This window comes from Tachyglossus aculeatus, chromosome 16, assembly GCF_015852505.1.
Source record: "Tachyglossus aculeatus isolate mTacAcu1 chromosome 16, mTacAcu1.pri, whole genome shotgun sequence".
NCBI lineage: Eukaryota > Metazoa > Chordata > Mammalia > Monotremata > Tachyglossidae > Tachyglossus > Tachyglossus aculeatus.
This window is the reverse complement of record NC_052081.1, coordinates 19,883,794-19,907,754: the sequence shown is the minus strand read 5'-3', so window position 1 is coordinate 19,907,754 and position 23,961 is coordinate 19,883,794. Positions and strand designations below refer to the sequence as shown.

Here is a 23,961-nt window from a genome sequence, read left to right as displayed (position 1 = left end):
GCACCGTTGAGTTGCTTAGCACATAGTAAGTGCTTAACAAGTACCATAATTATGATTATTATTATTGAGTGAACAGTGACCCCACAAATTTTGCCATTCTCTATTCCATTTCCTTATAATAGCGAAAGGACACTGTGACATCCAATCCCCTCTGCAGTGTAGTATTTGTACAGACTGGTTGGAGCCCCAGCAGGGTTATTTGGTTCCACGGACAAGAACCACACCTGGTTTTCCAGTGGTTAGCCCCCACAATTCGCTCAGGGGTTGGGTGTGTATCACTCAGCCATGGTGTGCAACTGATGAGGATCAACAGGGTCTGTGGCTGAGAGCTATAAGAAACAACATGGTGGAGTGGATAGAGTATGGGCCTGAGAGTCAGAAGGACCTGGGTTCTAATCCAGGCTCTGCCCCTTGTCTGCTGTTTGACCCTGGGCAAGTCACTTCACTTCTCTGTGCCTCAGTTACCTCATCTGTAAAACGGTGGTTAAGACTGTGAGCCCCATCTGGGACATGGACTGTCTCCAACCTGATCACCTTGTATCTACGCCAGCATTTAGCCAGGGATTGCACCTTTACCCTGAACCTCCATCCAGCCTTCAGGGAGTCCGTATTGTTGGCTACAGGAGGATGGAGTATGTGGCTGGCACAGGCAAATCATCAAGTGTGCAGACCCTACTAATGGGGGGATTGTCCTGTCTTATGCCATTGAGTCGTTTCCAACCCACGTCGCTTCATCATGGACACATCTCTCCCAGAATGCCCCACTATCCATCTGCAGTTTTTTTGGAAGTGTATCCGTAGAGTTTTCTTGGTAAAAAAAAAAAGGACGTAAACTTGAGTCTCCCCCCACTGACTCTCTCCCATGCCGCTGCTTCCCACAATGGGTGAGTTTTGACTTGTAGCAGATTGCCTGCCACTCGCTAGCCATTGCCCAAGCTAAGAATGGAATGGGTAAGCCTCTGCTTGACTCTCCTCCTGTAGCCAAGACTGGTAGAGTACTGGAAACTCTCCAGGTGAGACCCTGAGAGGGATAATGGAGGGATACCTGCTCTCAAAAGAGTACAGATTCAGCACTTCGTCCCGACACTGCTCAGCAGCGCTATCAGAAGTGCGCCATTCACCCTAAATGGGAAACGGGCATAGAAAATCTCCCGCCTCCCACAAACGAAACTCACCTCACGAGTAGACCACAACTGTCAAGCTCTAAACAATCAGTCAATGGGTAATATTTATTGAGTGCTTATTGTGTGCAGAGCACTGAACTAAGCACTTGGGAGAGTACACATATAGGAAAGTTAATAGACCTGCTCTCTGCCCTCAAGGGGCCTTCAACTTTGTCGGGGAGATAAACTTTAATTAAAATAAATCACAGGCAGGGGAAGTGGCAGTGTATTGGTGCCGTGGGACTGAGGGTGGGGTGAATACAGAGTGTTTAAGGAGTACGGACCCAAATGCATAGACAACTAAAACGGGAGGATGAATGACATTGGGAGGAGAGATTAGCCAGGGAAGGCTTCTTGGTGGAGATGTGATTTTAGTAGGGCTTTGAAGCTGTAGAGAGTGGTTGTATGTTGGATATGGGTTTGGGGGGGAGTGAATTCCAGGTCAGAGAGAGGACTTGAACAAGGGGTCAATGACAAGAGAGACAATACTGAGGTCCAGTAAGTAGGTTGGCATTAAAGAAGCAAAATGTATGATCTGGTTTGTAGTGGAGATGAGTCAGACTAAGTAGTAGGGGGAGAGCTGATTGAGTACCATAAATTGAGTAGTAAGGAGTTCTGGGTGGATGTGCAGAGAAGCAGTGTGTAGCTTAGTGGAGAAGCACACGCCCAGGAGTCAAAGGACCTGGGTTCTAATCTCAGTACTGCCATTTGTCCTCTGTAAAACTTGGACAAGTCACTTAACTTCTTTGTGCCTCCATTTTCTCATCTGTAAGGAGTGGATTAATACTACCTGTCCTCCCTCCTCCTTAAACTGTGAACACCATGTGGGACAAGGACTGTGTCTGACTAACCCGATTATCTTGCATCTACATCAATTTATTGTTGCATTGTACTTTCCCAGGCACTTAGTACATTGCTCTACACACAGTAAGCACTCAATAAATAGTTGAATGAATCAATATCAATGCTTAGTACAGTGCTTGACACATCGTAAGTCCTTAACAAGTACCGCAGTTAATATTATTATTCGGAGATGAATGGACAACCACTGGAGGATTTTGAGGAGTGGGAAGATGGGTGGAGAACTTTTTTTTTAGAAAAATGATCCAGGTAGCAAGATAAATTATGGACTGGAGTGGGGAGAGGCTGGAGGTCAACAAGGAGGTGGATGCAGCAGTCAAGGTGGGATACATACATATATATATATATATATATATATATATATATATATATATATATATATATATATATATATATTTTATACTTGCAGTGCAAAAAACAATGAACAGAAAAAGCTTGTATTAGGAAAATAACTATTGAAGCATGGAATATAATGATTATGATGAAAACAGCAATTGGCATATAAGAATAGTTCTAATAACGCATAAATTGACTAGTTGCAGAGTCAGTATCACAGCACTATGTGAGATTAGACTACAGAATGGAGGAGAGCTCACAGCGGCAGCAGCAAATTATGCCTTATTTGGACAAGCCTTCCCTCTGCATTCATTCATTCATTCAATCGCATTTATTGAGCGCTTACTGTGTGCAGAGCACTGGACTAAGCGCTTGGGAAGTACAATTCAGCAACAAATAGAGACAATCCTTGCCCACAACGGGCTCACAGTCTAGAAAGGGACAGACAGATATTAAAACAGGTAAGCAGGCATCAGTAGCATCATTATAAATAAATATTATTATAGATATATGCACATTATTAATAAAAATAAATAAATGGTGACTATAAGGGGTATTCACCAAAATAGGGGTATTCACCAAAAACTCCTCACTATCGACCTATGAATCAAGCAAAAACCCCTCTATCTCGGCTTCAAAGCTCTCCATCACTTTACCCCCTCCTACTTCACCTCCCTTCTCTCCTTCTACAGCCCAGCCCGCACACTCCACTCTTCTGCCACTAGCCTCCTCACTGTGCCTTGTTCTCACCTGTCCTGCCATCGACCCCTGGCTCACTTCCTCCCCCTGGCCTGAAATGCCCTTCCTCCTCAAATCCACCAAACTAGCTTTCTTCCCCCCTTCAAAGCCCTACTGAGAGCTCACCTCCTCCAGGAGGCCTTCCCAGACTGAGCCCCTCTTTTCCTCTGCTCCTCCTCCCCTCCCCATCGCCCCTACTCCCTCCCTCTGCTCTACCCTCTTCCCCACCCCACAGCACTTTTTTTTTAAATGGCATTTATTAAGTGCTTATTATGTGCAAAGCACTGTTCTAAGCGCTGGGGAGGTTACAAGCTGATCAGATTGTCTCACGGGGGGCTCGCAGTCTTAATCCCCATTTTACAGATGAGGTAACTGAGGCACAGAGAAGGTAAGTGACTTGCCCAAAGTCACACAGCTGACAATTGGTGGAGCCGGGATTTGAACCCATGACCTCTGACTCCAAAGCCCGTGCTCTTTCCACTGACCCACACTGTTTCTCTTGCACTTGTGTTTATTTGTACGTATTTACTATTCTATTTATTTTATTAATGATGTGTATATATCTATAATTCCATTGATCTATTTTGATGCTATTGATGCCTGTCAGCTTGTTTTGTTTTGTTGTCTGTCTCCCCCTTCTAGACTGTGAGCCCGTTGTCGGGTAGGGATTGTCTCTATCTGTTGCCGAATTGTTCTTTCCAAGCATTTAGTACAGTGACCTGCACAGGGTAAGCGCCCAATAAATAGGATTGAATGAATGAATGAATAAGGGGTTGAATTTGCAATCAGACAATCCTTATTATCAAGCCTTCCATATCTGACCAAACTTGCCCTGAAACAACAGGCATTAGCCAGCCTCATAAATACGTATGCCCCCGCAATGACAAATTCCATTGAAATAATAACTTTTCTGCAAAAGTACATCAGATAAACAACATCAGATAAAATCATTATAATGTGAGGTAGTTATACTTGAGTTGGACGTGATGTTCACACCTGGAAAAAAATCCCTAATCTGAATACGATTGATAAACTAAATATCAATGACATACTTCTCTTGAGTATCACACCATCTTGTGATAACAAATGGCATGTTCTATCTGTCGAACGACAGAAGAGCATCCTGGATGCATCCATGATCAGGACAGTGGCATCTAATTAGCTGCATCTTCGTGAAGCAGAGATTCTTCTAGGCGTCATCCATCATCATCAGTATTTACTGACTGCCTAAAGGGCTTACTATGTACTAAGTGCTTGGGAGAGTACAATGCAATTGAATGTCTACAGTGAATTTACAGTGCCCACAGTGACCTTACAGTCTAAAGGGGAAGAAGATATTAATATAAGTCATTAATTTACAATGTATAATGTAAGGATACATATGTAATTGCTGTGGGGTTGAGGGTGGGATGAATATTAAATGCCCAAATGTCATGGATCCAAGTGCATAGATGTTGCAGGAGGGAGAGGGACGTGGGGAAAGAGGGTTGAATTGGGGAAGGCCGCTTGGAGGTTATGTGACTTTAATAGTGCTTTGAAAGTGGAGAGACTGTTGGTCTAGCATATATGGAGGGGGAGGGAGGCCCAGACTAGGGGGAGGATGTGAGATGGGTGGATTACAGCAAGCCAGACATTTATTAGAGTTCTGGATGCATCATTGTATGTTTTGTTCCAAGCTCACACTGTCTTTACAACTGCTATTACAAGTGGTTCCCAAATTATTAAGTCAGATAACTGTTCAGCTCCTGGAGAACCTGGAGATTTTCAACACTCTCAAACTAGCCCTGTTGGAATAAATCAATCCATCAGTGCAGTTTACTTAGTGTCTATTAACTATGAAGCACTGCACTTGAAAAAGTACAGCAGAGCAAGATACACATCCTCTATCAATCAATCAATCAATCAGTCATATTAATTGAACGCTTACTGTGTGCAGAGCACTGTACTAAGCGCTTGGGAAGTACAAGTTGGCAACACATAGAGACAGTCCCTACCCAACAGTGGGCTCACGGTCTAGAAGGGGGAGACAGAGAACAAAACCAAACATACTAACAAAATAAAATGAATAGAATAGATATGTACAAGTAAGATAAATAAATAAATAAATAGAGTAATAAATATGTGCAAACATATATACATATATACAGGTGTTGTGGGGAAGGGAAGGAGGTAAGATGGGGGGATGGAGAAGTGGACGAGGGGGAGAGGAAGGAAGGGGCTCAGTCTGGGAAGGCCTCCTGGAGGAGGTTAGCTCTCAGCAGGGCCTTGAAGGGAGGAAGAGAGCTAGCTTGGTGGATGGGCAGAGGGAGCGCATTCCAGGCCCGGGGGAGGACGTGGGCCGGGGGTCGATGGCGGGACAGGCGAGAACGAGGCATGGTGAGGAGATAAGCAGCAGAGGAGCGGAGGGTGCGGGCTGGGCTGGAGAAGGAGAGAAGGGAGGTGAGGTAGGAGGGGGCGAGGTGATGGACAGCCTTGAAGCCGAGGGTGAGGAGTTTCTGCCTGATGCACAGATTGATTGGTAGCCACTGGAGATTTTTAAGGAGGGGAGTAACATGCCCAGAGCATTTCTGGACAAAGACAATCCGGGCAGCAGCATGAAGTATGGATTGAAGTGGGGGAGACACGAGGATGGGAGATCAGAGAGAAGGCTGATGCAGTAGTCCAGACGGGATAGGAGGAGAGCTTGAGTAGTGTACCCTCGAGTAGTTTATAATCTAAATAATAATAATGATAATAATGACATTTAAGCATTTACTGTATGTCAAGCACTGTTCTAAGCTCTGGGGTAATTAGCCTGGACACATTCCGTGTCCCACATGGGGCTCAAAGTCTAAGTAGGAGTGGAATAGGTGAAGGGAAAGACAAAAAGTATTTATGAATAATTAGTTATGGCATTCATTTACCACTTGCTTCATTCATCCATCCATTCAATCTCACTTACTGAGCACTTATTTTGTGCAAAGCACTGTATTAAGCACTTGGGAGAGTACAGTATAACAGTTAATAGCAGTGTGGCTCAGTGGAAAGAGCCTGGGCTTGGGAGTCAGAGGTCATGGGTTCTAATCCCGGCTCCGCCACTTGTCAGCTGTGTGACTTTGGGCAAGTCACTTAACTTCTATGGGCCTCAGTTACCTCATCTATAAAAGGTAATTAAGACTTTGAGCCCCACGTGGGACAACCTGATTACCTTGTATTTCCCCTAGCACTTAGAACAGTGCTTGGCACATAGCGCTTAACAAATACCATCATTATTATTATATTCCCTGCCCACAATGAGCTTTCTGCCAAATAAGCTACAAATATAACAGTCTCCATCCCACACAATCAATCATGTTTATTGAGCACTTACTGTGTGAAGAGCATTCATTCATTCAATCATATTTACTGAGCGCTTACTGTGTGCAAAGCACTGTACTAAGCATACAATATAAGAACAGACACAATCCCTGCCCACAATGAGCTTACAGTCCGGAGGGGGAGACAGACATTTATATAAATGCATATATTATGAATATATAGATAAGTACTGTGGGGCTGAAGGAGGGATGGCTCAAAGGATCAAACCAGAGTGACGCAGCAGGGAGTGGGAAAAGAGGAGATGAAGCCTTAGTCAGGGAAGGCCTCTTGGAGGAGATGTGTCTTTGGAAAGGCTTTGAAGGTGGGGAGAGTAATTATCTGTTGGATATGGGCGAGAGGTCGGCGATGAGGTAGATGAGATTGAGGTACAGTGAATAGGTTGGCAATATAGGAGGGAAGTAAATGAGCTGAGGTGCAGTAGGAGAACAGTGGTGAGGTAAGAGGGGGGCAAGGTGATTGAGTGCTTACCGGTCAGCAGAGTGAAGTAGGGACTGAAGTGGGGAGAGACAGGAGGCAGGGAGGTCAGTGAGGAGTCTGATGCAGAAATCAGGGCGGGATAGGATAAGTGCTAAAATGGAGCTAAAATGGAGACAAAAGAGTGGATTTTAGCAATGCTGCGAAGTTTGAACTGACAGGATTTGACTGACAACCTGTGAGTCAAATCAAGGCAGTATAGCAACACTGCTAACAACAAGCAACAGAGTCAACAGACCAAGACTATATCTTCAAGATAAGTCAATGGACTGTTCTTGAAGGCGTGAGTTCTAAGACTTTGCAGTGATCCAGGAAAATAACCACCCTCTGTGCCTCAGTTACCTCATCTGTAAAATGGGGATGAAGACTGTGAGCCCCACATGGGACAACCTGATCACCTTGTAACCTCCCCAGAGCTTAGAACAGTGCTTGGCACATAGTAAGTGCTTAATAAACGCCATCATCATTATTATTATTATTATAGGATAGCAGTAGTAGTAGGAAGCTCTTGTGGGGAGGGGACATCTCTACCAAATCTGTTAAATTGCATTCTCCCAAGTGCTTAGTACAGTGCCCTGCACACAGTAAGCTCTCAGTCAATACAGTTGATAGATTGAGGAGTTAGTAATAGTATTTATTGGGCATTTACTCTGTGCAGAGCACTGTACTAAGCACTGGGAATAAATACACAGGTCAGAATTAGGCACAGGTTCTAAAGATTTGCTTTTCACAAATCTAAAGATTCCTAAAGATTCCATCTGTGACCATTAAACATTTGATATTCACCCCACCCCCACAGCACTTATGTACTTATCTTTAAATTACATAGTACCTATTTATTTATTACCCATTTATTTACCTATTATTTACCCATCATTATGTAGTATTATTACTTATTATTATGTATTTATTACTTATTATAAATTACCTATTTCTTCATATTAATGTCCATCTCCCCCTCTAGACCATAAGCTTGTAATGGTTGGGGAACATATCTGCTAATTCTGTTGCATTGTACTCTCCCAAGTGCTTAGCAGAGTGCTGTGGACATGGGACTTGAACCCTGCTCACACTGAGATAATGAGGAAAAGGCCCGTGGTGGATAGGGATTGTCTCTCTTTATTGCTGTATTGTACTTTCCAAGCGCTTAGTACAGGGTTCTGCACACAGTGAGTGCTCAATAAATACAATTGAATGAATGAAAAGGGACTTCTGGTCCAAAGGGCAGTGCTAAGGGACACTGGTCCAGGCAAGGGGAAGTGAGCAGCTCACCTTGATTTGTATACAAGGCAGTGATCAAAACACTGGGCAGAGAGAAACAAGGTTTCCCAGATTGGACCAAATGTAAATGATTTTGAGATTTTAAAAAATCTTATTTTTTATGGTATTTGTTAAGCGCTTACTATATGTCAGGCACGGTACTAAACACTGGGGGTAGATATACGTTTATCAAATTGGATACAGTCTCTGTACCCTATGGGGCTCACACTCTGAGCTGATAGGATTTAATCTCCATTTTACAGTTGAGTAAAAGGGCACAGAGACATGAAGTGACTTGCTCAAGGTCACACAGCAAGTATTTGGCAGCATCTTCTGCCCTAACCATGCCTTTTGGCACCCCATGATTCAGACAGGTGCGAGGCTTACAGAAAAATCCTACATCCCAAAATGAAAATGAGGTTAAGGAAGACGTGTGACAGGAGGGTGGGTCGCCAACAAGGAAGAGATTCAAGATCTCAGCTCTGAAAAACTGTGGTCCGACAGAGCACTTCAGGATGGCAGCTGAGTGGAGTCTCCCTCACAAGGGACAGCCTAGTCATTGGTTGTTTGATATGGATGGTGACATCCCTCTACCCTGTGTGATGGGAGAAACACTGAGTCCCTGTGTTCATGTCCCTCGCTGCAAAGCGAGGGGGGTCCTTCACTGAGTTGCCCTACAAAGCTCTATTCTGGATCTTCTTAATTTTTCTCACATGACCTTGTACTCTCAGGGAGCTCATTCTTGTATGACTTCAGCCAGAACTTCTAACTTTTCCATTTCAGTTGGCAACAGCACCATCCTTCCCATCTCTGAAGCCTGCAGTCTTGGCATTAGCCTTGACTTTTCCCTTTTTTTCTGTCTCCACACTCAAATTGTAGGTTTTTTTCTCCACAATATTTTCCCCTCCATCTAATGGCCACATCGCTGGGCATGTGACAAAAACCCTTGTCCTACCCTGGGTAGACTACTGTATCCACCTTCCCTCTTGACTCCCTGCTTCCAATCTTTCCCTTCCCAAGTCCATACTTCACTCTGCTGCCCAGATTATTTTTCTAAAATGTCATTTTGCACACCTCTCCAATCCTCAGAATCCTCAACCAATTACCCATCCTTCTCTACCTCAATCAAGAGTATTTATTGAGCACTTACTATTTGCAGAGCACTAAGCAATAGGGAGAGTGCAGTACAATAGAGATGACAGACACGTTCCCTGCTCATAACAAGCTCACAGTCTACAGGGGGAGGCAGACATTCATATAACTAAATATTTTACAATATATTATTTAAATATATGTACATGAGCGCTCTGGGGTTGAGTGTGGAGTGAATATCAAATGCTGAAAGGTTACTGTTCCAGGTGCATAGATGAAGCAGTAGTGAAAGGAAGCCGTGGAGAAGAGGGCTTAATTGGGGTAGGCCTCTTGGAGAGTGTGACCTCAATAAGTCTTTGGAGATGGGAAGAAGGGTGGTCTGGCATATGTGGAAGGGGAGGGATCTCCAGGCTAGGAGAAGGACAGGGGAAAGGGGCTGGTGGCGAGATAGATGAGATTGGGGCACAGTGAATAAGTTAGTGCTAGAGGAGCGGAGTGTCTAGGCTGGGCTATAAAAGGAGATCAGTGAGGTGAGGTAGGATGGGGTGAGTGAGTGAGCACTTTGAAGCCAATGGTAAGGAGTTTCTGTTCAATGTGGAGGTGGATGGGCCACCACTGAAGGATCTTGAGGAATGGGGAGACATAGACTGATTTTTTTTTTTTTTGAAAAAAATGATCCATGTAGCGGAGTGAAATACAAGCTGGAGAGGGGAGAGACAGGAGACAGGGAGGTCAGCAAAGAGGCTAATGCAGTAGTCAAAGCGTATAAGATAATAATAATAATAATGATGGTATCTGTTAAGCGCTTACTATGTGTAAAGCACTGTTCTAAGCACTGGAGGGATACAAGGTGATCAGGTTGTCCCACGTGGGGCTCACAGTCTTAATCCCCATTTTACAGATGGGGTAACTGAGGCCCAGAGAAGTTAAGTGACTTGTCTGAAGTCACACAGCTGACAATTGGCGGAGCCGGAATTTGAACCCATGACCTCTGACTCCAAAGCCCGGGCTCTTTCCACTGAGCCACGCAGTGCTTGAATCAGAAGGAAAGCAGTTTGGATGGTGAGGAAAGGGTGGATTTTTAGCAATGTTGCGAAGCCGAAAACAGAAATACCGAACTGTTGACTTTGAGGCAATCCATCAGCTGTCTGCCCCCTACTTACCTCCTCTCTTCTCCTACTATACCAACTCACACTTTGCAGTCATCTCAAGCTAACCTTCATACTGTGCCTTATTCTCATCTCACTCTTCTATAGCCAACCTCTTGCTTAAGTCCTTATGCCTGCTTGGAAATCCCTTCACCCTTCATATTCATTCATTCATTCAATTCAGTCGTATTTATTGAGCGCTTACTGTGTGCAGAGCACTGTATTAAGCACTTGGGAAGTGCTTAACATAGAGAGATGGTCCCTACCCAATAACGGGCTCACCGTCTAGAAGGGGGAGACAGACAACAAAACAAAACATGTGGACAGGTGTCAAGTTGTCAGAACAAATCAAATTAAAGCTAAATGCACATCGTTAACAAAGTTAATTGAATAGTAAATATGTACAAGTAAAATAGAGTAATAAATCTGTACGAACATATATACAGGTGCTGTGGGGAGGGGAAGGAGGTAGGGTGGGGGGGATGGGGAATGTCTGTTCATATTTAACAGACCACTAGTTTTCCTATCTTCAAATCCTTCCTCAAATCATATTTCTTCCGATAGCCCGTCCCCAATACATTTCTAATCTATGTTATTCCTCCCCAACCACCATTTCGGCCCTTTTTTACTACCCGAGCATTTATGAACTAACAACCTACTGTAGCGCTTATGTACATATCATAAATGCTCTATTACATAAACAACTAACTCATGTACATTAACTTCTTTCCTTCTTCCTCCTTTCTGTAATTCATTTTGTGTTTATCTCCCCTATTAGATTTAACCTACTTGATAGAAAGCTCCTTGTCTACTAATCCTGTTTTATTCTCTCAGTGATTTAGTAGTAATTGTATTTATATTGTAAATTACTTATTTATATTAATGTCCATCTCCCCTTCCATACTGTAAGCTCATTATGGGCAGGGAATGTGCCTGCTAATTCTGTTGTACTGTATTTTCCCAAGCACTTAGTACACTGCTCTGCACATAGTAAGTTCTCAATAAATGCCATTGATTGGTTAATTGATCGATTAATAATTATTGTGGTATTTATTAAGCAATTGTGTCAAGCACTATACTACATGCTGGAGTAGATACAAGATAATCAGATCCCACATGGGCTCTTTAAGAGGAAGAACAGGAATTGAATCCCCGTTTTGCAGATGAGGGAACTGAGGCACAGGGAAATTAAGTGATTTGCCCAAGGTCACACAACACATAAGTGGCTGAGTCTAGGTCTAGCTCCAGAAAGAAATTCTGGGACTGTAGTTAGCCTTATCCTTCGAATCCTACCTTCCCTTCTCCCACAAGGACCTGGAATGTTTTTGAGTGAATCAACTGCAATTATTTAAAATTCTTCCTTTTCTAGAAGCCAACTTTAAGCACTTAGAAGTTGATTCTCCAACACGTGCTAATGACCACTCTGTGTCAGAGAAATATCGAAGACCCAATGAACTGTGATCCAAACTTCATGAGCTTTATCATCTTTCCAATTCAATTGTATTTCACCCAGTGTGTTAGGAACCATGTACTATTTCGGTTATGTTTGAAGCATCTTCCTCCTAATGCCTTATTTCCCACTGAAACAATTGTTGACACAAGACAATTTTTGTATAACTTGGGGTGATGCAGGGAAAGCCCTTTCCATATTATTCCAGACTGAGAATAGACATCTTTTAGAACCTGAATTGCCACTGGTTTCATTCCAAAAGGCATTAAAGCAGTTACAATAATAATAATAGTAATTGTTATAATAATATAACATTAATAATAATAATAAGCACTTACTGTGTACTGTTCTAAGTACTGGGGTAGGTACAGGATAATCAGGTTGGACACAGTCTCTGTCCCACATAGGGCTCACATTCCTAATTCCCTTTTTCCCGATGAGGGAACTGAGGCACAGAAAAGTTAAGTGACTTGCCCAAGGTCACACAGCAGACAAATGGCATAGCCGGGATTAGAACCCAGGTCTTTCTGACTCCTAGGCCCGTGCTCTAGACACTAGGCCACGTTGCTTCTCCATCATATGATCTCTGCAGGGGCATAGAATTAGAAAAGGTACACAGAGTAACAAAAAGACCTAGAAATAACATCATCAGAACGTGTGCCACCATCAGCAGACCAAGGGTCTGGACATTAACGCATCTGTCAATCTTTGAAATTCATCAAGATTGCTAACATCATTCCACTGTGGAGTGGTTGGTCGAAAAGAGTGAAAGAGCACTGAGTGGTTGGCCTTCCTGCTCAACCTATTTTAATCTGCCGGGCGTGAGCTTGCAGGAGATCTGCAAACTGGAGTCAGAATATGCTTCCAAGACACTGACGAAGGCTTCCAGCACAAAAGGCTATGAACATCTTCAAAGCCTGTGAGACTGTGGTGCAGGAACTGCTATATGTAGATGGCTGTGTGCCAGGCAAAGATCCACAAGAAGGCATGTAAAGAATTATGAATCACTTTGCTGATTCACCAAGCCCCGTGGAGGGTCAGTAAATCTGAAGGAAACCAAAGTTACGTATCAGCCCACACCAGGGAAGTCTTACACCCAGCCAAATTTAAAACAGCAACACAGACCTTAAAACCATTACTATTTCTGTAACTCAGGCAATGTACACAAAGAGGCAGCAGACAGAGTGAAAAAGTCATTCATTCATTCAATTGTATCTATTGCACTCTTACTGCAGACAGAGCACTGTACTAATCATTGGGAGAGTACAATATAATAGTAAACAGACACATTCCCTGCCCACAATGAGCTTACAGTCTAGAGGGAGAGACAGAAGTGGCTTTAGGTTTCTCCTGTAATTGAATGGTTTGACAATGGAACATAAAACTGTAGTATATTGAAGGTCTTTAACTTTTCCAACCATATATTGCTGAGATCTGGAACTATTTTAGACCACGAGTCCAGCTTCTTGAGTGGTATCAATCAATCAGTGGTATTTATTCAGTGCATACTTTGTGCAACAGTTTGGCAGTGGGATAGGCAAGGTTGAGGTACAGAGGTACAGATTGGCCTTCCATTGTCAAAGCATTCAAATGCGATTCACCCTCAATGCCAAGTTTAAGGACACGATTGCCAGCAATAGAACACAGTTCCTGAAACACAGGGAACTCAACAATATTGAAGCAATGTTCACAGCAACATAGTTTTGCTGGGAGGGTATTTGAGGAGAATAGAAAATGACAGGAAACCCTCCTGAAATCGGGCCCACAGAAGCGAGGAGGGCAGATGGAGTGTATAAAGGCACCACGCCTCAAGCCAAGCGACAGAGCCGTAGATAGGCGGGAGCGTGTTGCGGCGAACAGGTTAGCCTGGCAGAAAGCAATCGGGAAGGGTTTGCTCTTCTCCACTAAAATCTTCGTGAAGATCGTGACAGCAAGAGGCAGGCTCCAAATCAGAGACATATATGTATCTCTCCAGATAGTCCTGGTTAACACGTTTGAGATACATATCACAAACCCTTATGTGTAAGGCAGAGTAGGGTGAGAAGTGTCTGCAGATAGCTGACCGTTGTGATCCTGAGAAGTCGTCGGAACCTGTGGCCACTGAACATGCTTAGGTGGCAATTAATATTAATGGACGGAGAGTGGTGTACATTAATCACAGGATTGAGGAGGCCTAGGACACACACAGAGCAATGATGTCATTTTATTGCATCTTGTACAGTACTGATAGTAATAATGGTATTTAGTAAGTGCTCACTATATTGCAACCACTGTATTCGTGCTGGGGTGCATGCCAGATAATCAGGTTGGACACAGTCCCTGTCCTACATGGACTCACAGTCTAAGTAGTATAGGGGAAGAGTTAATCCCCATATTATATGTCTCAGAATATCCAGGTATTTCAGATGCATGTGTGTGCAGACATCCATATATGTGCACGGAAACATACATGTGCACACAGTAGTAAAATCAAGCACTTGGAACAGCCTCGGAAGTTTAGCAAAGGAGTAACGTGTGACATAACCAGTCAATCAAACCTGCTCTCAAGGAGGGAGATAGCTTTAGACTCTATTTAAATCGGATTAATAATCTATTTTTGTGTCATGCAGGTATTAAAAAACCCCACAAAGTATCTAACATCGATCTCAGTGAATCAATTGATAGAAACTATTGAGTTCCTACCAAGACCCAGTACTGTCTAGCTCGGCAGTCAGAGGAGGAGACTGCTTTTGTCAACCTCTGAGAAGCAGCATGGACATGGGTCCACCATTTGCCTTCTATGTGACCTTGGACAAGTCACTTCACTTCTTTGTGCCTCAGTTACCTCATCTGTAAAATGGGGATTGGTTGTGAGCCCCATGTAGGACATGGACTATGTCCAACCTAATTATTTTTTGTCTACCCCAGTGCTTAGTATGTTCCTGGCAGAGTAAGCAATCAACAAATACCATGAAAAACAAACCCTTTGGTGACAGTCGATGATCCTTTTGTTGAAGGATGCTCTACCCCTTTGGTTCCTTGAGACAACCTTCCCCTAGATTTCCCTCCACAATATTCTTCCTGTCAACTGGTATGTAGTTGAGTGGCAGCGACTTGATGATGGGAGTGACAATAGAGTCTGATTAATGTGGGGGCTTTAAGAGGGTCCTGGGGTTAAAGCTATTGCAGCCCCTAGTGTGCAGGACCTCTTGGTCTCAAAGTCCCTGACTGTGCTGGAGTCCAAAGGCTCCAGAGCCACTTGTGTGTAGGAACCATACGTCCAGCCAACCGGGCTCAGGAGACTCTGGATTCAATTTACGTGTTGAAGTGCTCCCCACTGGACCTGGAGAAAGCCTCATGTGCCACCCCATGCTTCCCCTTGCACTGCCCAAAGAACCCTTGAGTGCCAAAGGGAGGGTGCCATCAGAGGGGTCTGCAGGTCGCTGACCTCTGGGGTCCCACAAGTCCTAGGAACCTGCGGCCACTGAACATGTTGGAGAGTGGCGTACATTAATTACAGGAATGATGAGGCCTCTGACACCCATATAGCAGTGATGTCATTTGCCTGTACCATGTGCAGTAGTAGTAGTAATAATGATATTTATTGAGTGCTTATGATATGCCAAGCACTGTACTTCATGCTGGGGCAGATACAAGATAATTAGGTTAGACACAGTCCCTATCTCACATGGGCTCATACCCTACATAGGAAGAAGTAAGAGTTAATCCCCATTTGACAATTGAGGGGGTTTACAGTAATAGCAGTGGTAGTGGTAGAATTAATAGCAGCAGCCATAATAATAATAATAACAAATGCCATGCGCTTGCTATGTGTGAAGCACTGTTCTAAGCCCTGGGGGGATACAAAATGATCAGGTTGTCCCATGTGGGGCTCACAGTCTTAATCCCCATTTTACAGATGAGGGAATTGAGGCTCAGAGAAGTTAAGAGACTTGCCCAGGGTCACACAGCAGACGTGTGGCAGAGTCAGGATTAGAAGCCACGACCTCTGACTCCCAAACCCGGGTTCTTTCCACTGAGCTACGCTGCTTCCCATAGTAATAGTAGTAGCAGTAATAGTAGTACTAATATTTATTAAGTGCCTTCTTAACCAAGCACTAAACACTTGGAAAAATACACAGGAGGGAATTAAGTGTGGCCCTGATCCTTGAGGGGCTGACAGTCTTCAAAATGGGTTGCAGTAACATCATGTAGAGGCCCCATTCAATAGACTAACCCTGACCCTCTCTGTTGAGGGGAATCAGTCAGACCCCCCCATATTGTCACTGAGTAGCTGTTGTGCTAGGGAGGGAGATAAGGCATTTAAACCTTCAGTTTCCATATGGTGAGAGAGGATGAGGCATGTTGGATTCACAGTGACGGAAGCCTGTGTTAATGTCTGTTTAAATTGCAGGACTGGCCTTTGGGGAAACAACTGCTCAAGTTTTCTTATTCTATTTTGATTTTTAATGTCTCTTCTGCACAAGAAGGTTGCCATCCCCTGATCCAGGTGATACTGCATATAGACCCCATGTTTACACTTTTCAGTGCATCAGTCAGCAACATTGGGAACATTTTGGTGAAACGGGTCAGTGCAAGAACACAGCTTTGCTTGATGCCATTTCTGACAGTGAACGATGTCGAGACTCACCCTTGATTTAGTAATCTGACTATCCTTCCATTGTGGAGTGACCTTTTGGTGTTATCAACCTTTTCCAGATAGCTGAATTTGCAAAGAATGGCTCAAAGGCCTTCTAAGGTTTTAATAAAGCCACTTTCCTGCCACACGAACGGGACTCAAGGACATTTGGTTTCAACACTGGGGTCTTAAACTCCTCCAGGCGTCTTACAGGTATCACCTGTACTCATCATTCCACCCTCTCTAAGATAGAAGGAATGACGGGAGCAATCAATCAATCAGTTGTATTTATTGAGCACTTACTTTGTGCAGACCACTCTCCTAAGCCCTTAGGAGAGTACAGTATTACAGAGATGGTAGACATGTTCCCTGCCCACAAGGAGCTTACAGTCAAGTGGGGGAAGACAGGCAGAGCGCGGGCTTGAGAGTCAGAGGTCATGGGTTCTAATCCCGGCTCCGCCACTTGTCAGCTGTGTGGCTTTGGGCAAGTCACTTAACTTCTCTGTGCCTCAGTTACCTCATCTGTAAAATGGGGATGAAGACTGTGAGCCCCATGTGGGACAAACTGGTTACCTTGTATCCCCCCAGTTCTTAGAACAGTGCTTGGCACATAGCAAGTGCTTATCAAATGCCGTTATTTTTTATATTTTAGAGAAGCGGCGTGGCTCAGTGGAAAGATCCCGGGCTTGGGAGTCAGAGGTCATGGGTTCTAATCCCGGCTCCGCCACTTGTCAGCTGTATGACTTTGGGCAAATCACTTAACTTCTCTATGCTTCAGTGACCTCACCTGTAAAATGGGGATTAAGATTGTGACCCCCATGTGGGAAAACCTGATTATCTTGTATCCCCCCAGTGCTTAGAACAGTGCTTGGCACATAGTAAGTGCTTAACAAATGCCATTATTATTATCATTATAAATTGAGCCCCTGTGCGGGTGTCATCCATGGTCCTCTGGTGGGAAAAGGTGACAACCTGCTTGTGACATATACTGTCCTCTCCATTTTGCAGCTCCTGTGTCTTTTAACAAAGAGTATTCCTACACCGCTGCTTCCTTGCCCTAGTTAGGGAAGTCTCTGGATTTAATTTCAAGAGAAAATGAAAGGTTTCTTGTATTCACATATTGGAAGAAAAGGCTTTAATTACCAAGACATTAAAATGAGAAAGGCCTGATGTTGGTTTCAAAGAGCAGGATTTTTCTCTTTATGTACTGAGTTTAACTCCCAAAGGGGATTGGGGAGTTCAGGTTCAAAGAGCTGCGATGACCTGACCTTAAAAGATTTGAGGGAAATTTGGTAAGTCCACAACCGAGATGAGTTTTGTGGTTTGTGAAAGCTTGGGTGAGAGTTATGTATGTTGTGTGTGTTGTTATGCTTGCGATATTGCAGTTGAAACACAAGCCGTTTTTTCTATTCATGCTTACTAAATGTCCATTAGCAAAACTGATCCTTTCTTTCTTTTATTAAAGGTCTAAGAATACGATTATTCAATTTCTCCCTCAAGTTATTAAGCTGCTTACTTTACATAATTCGAGTGCTACTGGATGATCCTAAACAAGGCTATGACTGGTAACGTTTTTAAAAACATCTGCTTGCTCAAATAGTTTAAAAAATATTGCCGTCATCGTTGTTCTGTACTTATGTAGGACATATGGGATTTGGGATCCTGGATAAATGATTTGTAAACAACTTTGACATTAAGGCATCTACACTTTAAGGGAGAAAATGACATACAAGAATAAAAGGTTTTGAATCTGCATGATTTGACAATCAACAATTAAGGAACCTCCAATGAGTGAAGCATTGCAAACCTTGGGGAGTCTTTTGGTGCCATAAAGGGAGACCTGAGAAAATGCTCTTCTTTTTCCATTCTCTGCTCCCCTTAGGGTTGATCGTAGTTGACTAGAAGTAATTGTTTGTATACCTACAAACAATACATTGATTGCATTTGTGTACAGGATGGCACTATTATGTGGAAACATATTGCTAATTCTACCCTGCCATTTGTTGGTGAGTATGGGTAGTGGTTGAGGCTAACGAAACTGTTCCAGGAACTGGATGTATCTATTTATTTGAAGATGCCACTTTTGAAGATACAGTCCTATTATTGTGTGTCATTACTGCTGAAGAAAACAATGCCAAACCAACAAACATCTATCATCGAGAACAGTATAGTTAGGTTTGTCGGTTTGGCATCCTTGCTGAGCTAACAGGCTGGTCCCATTAGAGGGCTAGCTCTATTTTTGAGCCTGTTTTTTGGAATCCCGATCTCTTCAAATCCTTTGTTCAAGCCGAACAATTTTTCTCCCATTCTTTTTCTTTCTTAATGGCATTTGTTAAACACTTATGTGCCAGACAATGTTCTGAGTGCTAGGGTAAATACAGTGTAATCAGGTTGGGCACAGTCCCCTGTCCCACATGGGGCTCACAGTCTTAATCCCCATTTTACAGATAAGGTAACTGAGGTGCAGAGTAGTTAAGTGACTTTCCCGAGGTCACACAGCAGTCAGGTGGTGGAGCCAGGATGAGAATCCAAGTCCGGCGCCCAGGCCCGTGCTCTATCCATTAGGCCATGTTGCTTCTCAAAGCTCCCCCAAGGCTGGTCTGCTCATTACAGTGGTCTCCCCGTGGCCTCCAGCTGTATCATATGACTTGAGACTGACAGCCCTGTATTTTGAAACCATTTATTTTGCCCTTCTGGCTGCTGTATGACCTGTTTTAGGTCTCCATGCCACAGCTGCTTAAGTATCTTGTGGTCATCCATTCTCCCTACATGTCCCACTCAGCAGAGGTCTGTTGCTGTGAGCATAGCTTTGATATTTGTGAGCTGGCTGCATTCCAGAAACTCAATTTCTGTGGTACTTGTTAAGCACTTATTACATGCCGGACACTGTCCTGAGCACTGGGAGACATACAGGGCAATCAGGTTGGACACGGCCCCTGTCCCATGTGGGGCTCGCGTCGTAATTTGTCAGAAGGAGGATTTTTATTCCCATTTTACAGATGAGGTAACTATGGCACAGGTAATTTAAGGTCACATAGCGGGCAAGTAAGCGAGCCAGAATTAGAACCCAGATCCTCTGATTCCCAGGTTCGTGCTTTTTCCAGTAGGCCCCGCAGCTTCTCACTGTTGGTAATTTTGTCCTGCCTTTTGATACTGAAAATGGTTCATAGGCATCACTGGTGAAGCTACTGCAGTGGCTGGATGTATCATCTGTGATAGACTGAGGTCTCACAGACACACACGCACACACATACACACACACACACATCCACACACCCACATACACGTCTATATATGTTCACAGCTGCACTTCCTATTTGGAGATAAGACTATGACTAGAGACTTCCTAAGCAAGTCTGTGGATGTGGCTGAAAAGCTGAATGCTACATCACCCCAGACTTCTGCTTTGTTTACAAGTGAGGATAGGCAATAATAATAACAATAATAATAATAACAATAATAATAATAAGGATGGTATCTGTTAAGTGCTTACTACATGCCAGGCACTGTATTCAGTGCTGGGGTTGATACGAGCAAGTTGGGTTGGACACAGTCCCTGCCCCAGGTGGGGCTCACAGTCTCAATCCCCATTTTACAGATTAGGGAACTGAGGCCCAGAGAAGTAAACTGACTTGCGCAAGTTCACACAGCAGACCAGGGACAGAGTCAGGATTAGAACCCATGACCTTCTGGCTCTCAGGCCTGTGCTTTATCCACTATGCCATGCTCCTTCTCTTCCATGTTGTGGTAGTGGGTTTGTCCCGCTTAGGATCTGTCCCTTTTTTATTGAGTCTGTCTCCTTACATCTGGAATTTCATGAAGCTATTTCTCTGGGGGACCACTCCCACTCCTGGTTTCTACTTACCAGTCAATCAGCCAGTCAGTTGTATTTATCGAGTGCTTACTGTGTACGGAGCACTGTACTAAGGGCTTGGGAGAGTACAATATAAAAATAGACACATTCCCTGCCCATGGTGAGCTTACAGTCTAGAGGAGGAACTTACCCTCTACCAGGTGCGGCTACCTGCTACTTGCCATAGGAATCCATTGCTCTGTCACATCACTTGAGAATGCACTTCGCAATGTCTTTAAAATACCTTTTCTGTTCATGGCATTGTGTTCATCCCTTATCATTTCCCCTACAGCAACTTTTGGGTATTTGTGCTGTTCATCCATTCTCCTCACCCAGAAATGTGTTGCTCTGGGTACTGTTGAAGTGCCAGTGTGATGATTTCATTTCAGGACCTCACTGGTGGGAATCTTGTCAGTAATTTTGTGTTGAGAACGTTTCACACTTATCCCTGATGAATTAATTTGTTCCATGAGCTGGATCTGTCTTTAGAAATTGATCCAAGTCTCTCAGCTATATAATAGGTCGGACACTACAACAGCCTAATATAACTTTAGTGTGGGGCTTGATGACATGTCGGCATCAGAATGCTGTGAAGATTTCTAAAGACAAAGCTGGCTTTTTAAAAATTCTGATTTCTGTGTCTTTAATCTATAATAATTCATTTCCAGTCTTCTGGGCAACTCTTCCATGGCACATTTATTCATACATACATTCATTCAATCCTATTTATTGAGCACTTACTGTGTGCAGAACACAGTACTAAGCACCTGGGAGAGTACAATATAGCAATAAACAGTCACGTTCCCTGCCCACAGCGAGCTTACGGTCTTCAGTGGGGGAGACAGTACAAATACAAATAAAGAAAATTACAGATATGTGCATAAGTGCTCAGGGGCTGGGGGGAGGCGGGAACAGGAAAGGGAGCAAGTCAGGGTGACACGGAAGAGAATGTGAGATGAGGAAAAATGGGGCTTATTCTGAAAAGCCCTGTGGATGAGATGAGCCGTCAATAAGGCTTTGAAGGGGGGAGAGTAATTGTCTGTTGGATTTGAGGAGGGAAGGCATTCCAGGCCAGAGGCTGGATGAGGGTAAGGGGTTGGGAGAGAGACAGGCACAGAGAAAAGGTTAGCACTAGAGGAGTGAAGTATATGGGCTGGGTTGTAGACCGAGAGAAGTGAGGAGAGGTAGGAGGGAGAAAGCTGGTGGAGTGCTTTAAAGCCAGTGGTAAGAAGTTTTTGTTCTGTGCGGAGGTAAATGGGATAAAGAGATAGTAAACAGAACAAAAAAGGAGCTGAATCACTGTCTCAAAACTTTGACAATGTCGTTACCTTGTTGTGTTGGAGGAATGTTCCAGTGCATTGGAAGTGCACTCTAATGCCAGCTTGCAGCTTCCTAGAACACGTCATCATCGAATTCATTGCACCATATCAGACCCACCGTACAACACTATTTCATTCTGACTTTAATGAGGAAAGAGTTAGACAGGGTTCATTCCAGAAGCATGCACCTAAGGTCTGCGGGTCATTATTGGGCCCTTTTCAGAAGCAGCAAAGGAAAGCACTGCCGACTCACAATTAGCTAGAGGTTTAGTACGAGATTTCCCCTGACATGCCCTTTGCCAAGGATAGGCAATTATCTGGGATGGGGGTTGGAAGGACACTAAACAAGATTTAATCAGTTGTTGAAGGCTACACACATAAAATGCTTGGCAACTAACTGATAGCAATCAATCAGTCAATGGTAATTATTGAATGTGTATTCTCTGCAGAGCACTGTATGAAGTGCTTAGTAGACTATAAAGGAGTTCATTCACTCATTCAATCGTATTTATTTTGCACTTACTGTGTGCAGAGCACTGTACTAAGCGCTTGGGAAGTACAAGTTGGCAACATATAGAGACAGTCCCTACCCAACAGTGGGCTCACAGTCTAGAAGGGGGAGATAGAGAACAAAACAAAACATATTAACAAAATAAAAGAAATAGAATAAATATGTACAAATAAAATAATTAGCAGATAATTCCAGTGAATAAAATTATGTTATTACCAAATGAGTTTGTTATATGATTTCCAAAAAAAAATCATAGTTATTAACATGAGAATAACTTTCACATAGGTGTCCTCATGTGCAATGGTGTCATTGTAAAAATTTCACCTGTACTGGACAGCTTGAGCGCTCTTTAGATTTAAATGGTATATTAGATGGGTTCTCCTAAGGTGTATTTTCCCACTCTCATCCCATTACATACAAGAAAAAACTCTCCTTGGATAATTCAGAAATTAATGTCCTTCCTGAATCCCGTTCTCCCTCCTAGCCCCACAGCAGTTTAGTACATGTCTGTAATGTATTTGTTTATATTAATTATTTGTATCATATTCATATTATTATTCACATTTATTCATTATTTATAGTCATGTCTACCTCCCCCTCTAGACAAACATTGTACCCTCCCAAGTGCTTAGTACAGTGATCTGTACACGGTAAGCCTTCAATAAATACAGTTGACTGATTGACTGTTCCTGAAGCAACACATTTTCAGGTTCTCAAAGGGACCCGCTGTCATTACAGATTTAGTTTTCAACCATGTTGATTGTGGCTTCTTTGAGCAGCTGGTGTGGTGTCACTGTGACATCAAGCTTCAGATAAAACTGAGAATTTCTGGAGGTGAGGGGCTTAGATGTCTGGACCTACCACAGACATTGCATCCTATTTCTAGAATGGTGTCAACCAGGCACCATGCATCATATGGCAAGGCAGAATCACAAGAAAACAATCAATCAATCATCCAGTCAGTGGTATTTATTGAACACCTGGTGCGTGCAGAGCATTCATTCATTCATTCAATCATATTTATTGAGCACTTACTGTGTGCATAGCACTGTACTAAGTTCTTGGGAAGTACAAGTTGGCAACATATAGAGACAGTCTAGAAGGGGGAGACAGACAATGAAGCAAAACACATTAACAAAATAAAATAAATAGAATAAATATGTGCAAATAAAATAAATTCATTCAATCGTATTTACTGAGTGCTTATTGTGTGCAGAACATTGTACTAAGAGCTTGGGAAGTACAAGTTTATAGTCTATAAATAAATAGAGCACTGTGCTAGGGCCTTGGGAGAGTGTCGTACAACAGAGTTAGTAGACCGAGTTAGTAGACAAGGGGCTTTGGGTTGGAGGGGGAGACAGAAATTGAAATATTTTGGATATATACATAAGAGAAGCAGCGTGGCTCAGTGGAAAGAGCATGGGCTTTGGAGTCAGAGGACATGGGTTTGAATCCCAGCTCCACCAATTGTCAGCTGTGTGACTTTGGGCAAGTCACTTAACTTCTCTGTGCCTCAGTTCCCTCATTTGTAAAATGGGGATTAAGACTGCGAGCACCCCGTGGGACAACCTGATCACCTTGTAACCTCCCCAGCGCTTAGAACAGTGCTTTGTGCATAGTAAGCACTTAACAAATGCCATCATTATTATTATTGTTATTAAGTGGGGACTGAGAGTGGGGTGGCTATCAGGTGCTTAAAGGATACAGAACCAAGTGCCGGGGTGATGTAGAAGGGAGAAGGGGAAATGGGGGCCTAATTGTAGAAGGCCTCTGGGAGGAGA

At 43.4% G+C, this 23,961-nt stretch overlaps 1 protein-coding gene and 1 non-coding gene across 6 annotated transcripts in view; one reads left to right on the top strand and one right to left on the bottom strand.

The window, feature by feature from the left end:
* Positions 1-23,961, top strand: part of KCNT2 (potassium sodium-activated channel subfamily T member 2) — a 368,421-nt gene that overhangs the window by 98,835 nt on the left and 245,625 nt on the right. For 4 of the 5 annotated variants that reach the window (XM_038757817.1, XM_038757815.1, XM_038757816.1 and 1 more), the window contains exon 3: positions 17,963-18,062. The exons of the other annotated variant lie outside the window; for it this stretch is intronic. In XM_038757817.1, the coding sequence (XP_038613745.1) occupies positions 17,963-18,062 (100 nt within the window). The remainder of the gene's footprint in view (positions 1-17,962; positions 18,063-23,961) is intronic. 5 annotated transcript variants of the gene reach the window in all.
* On the bottom strand, positions 895-1,031 carry LOC119938862. Its single transcript, XR_005454559.1, has one exon. It is a non-coding gene; the product is annotated as a small nucleolar RNA SNORA7 (small nucleolar RNA).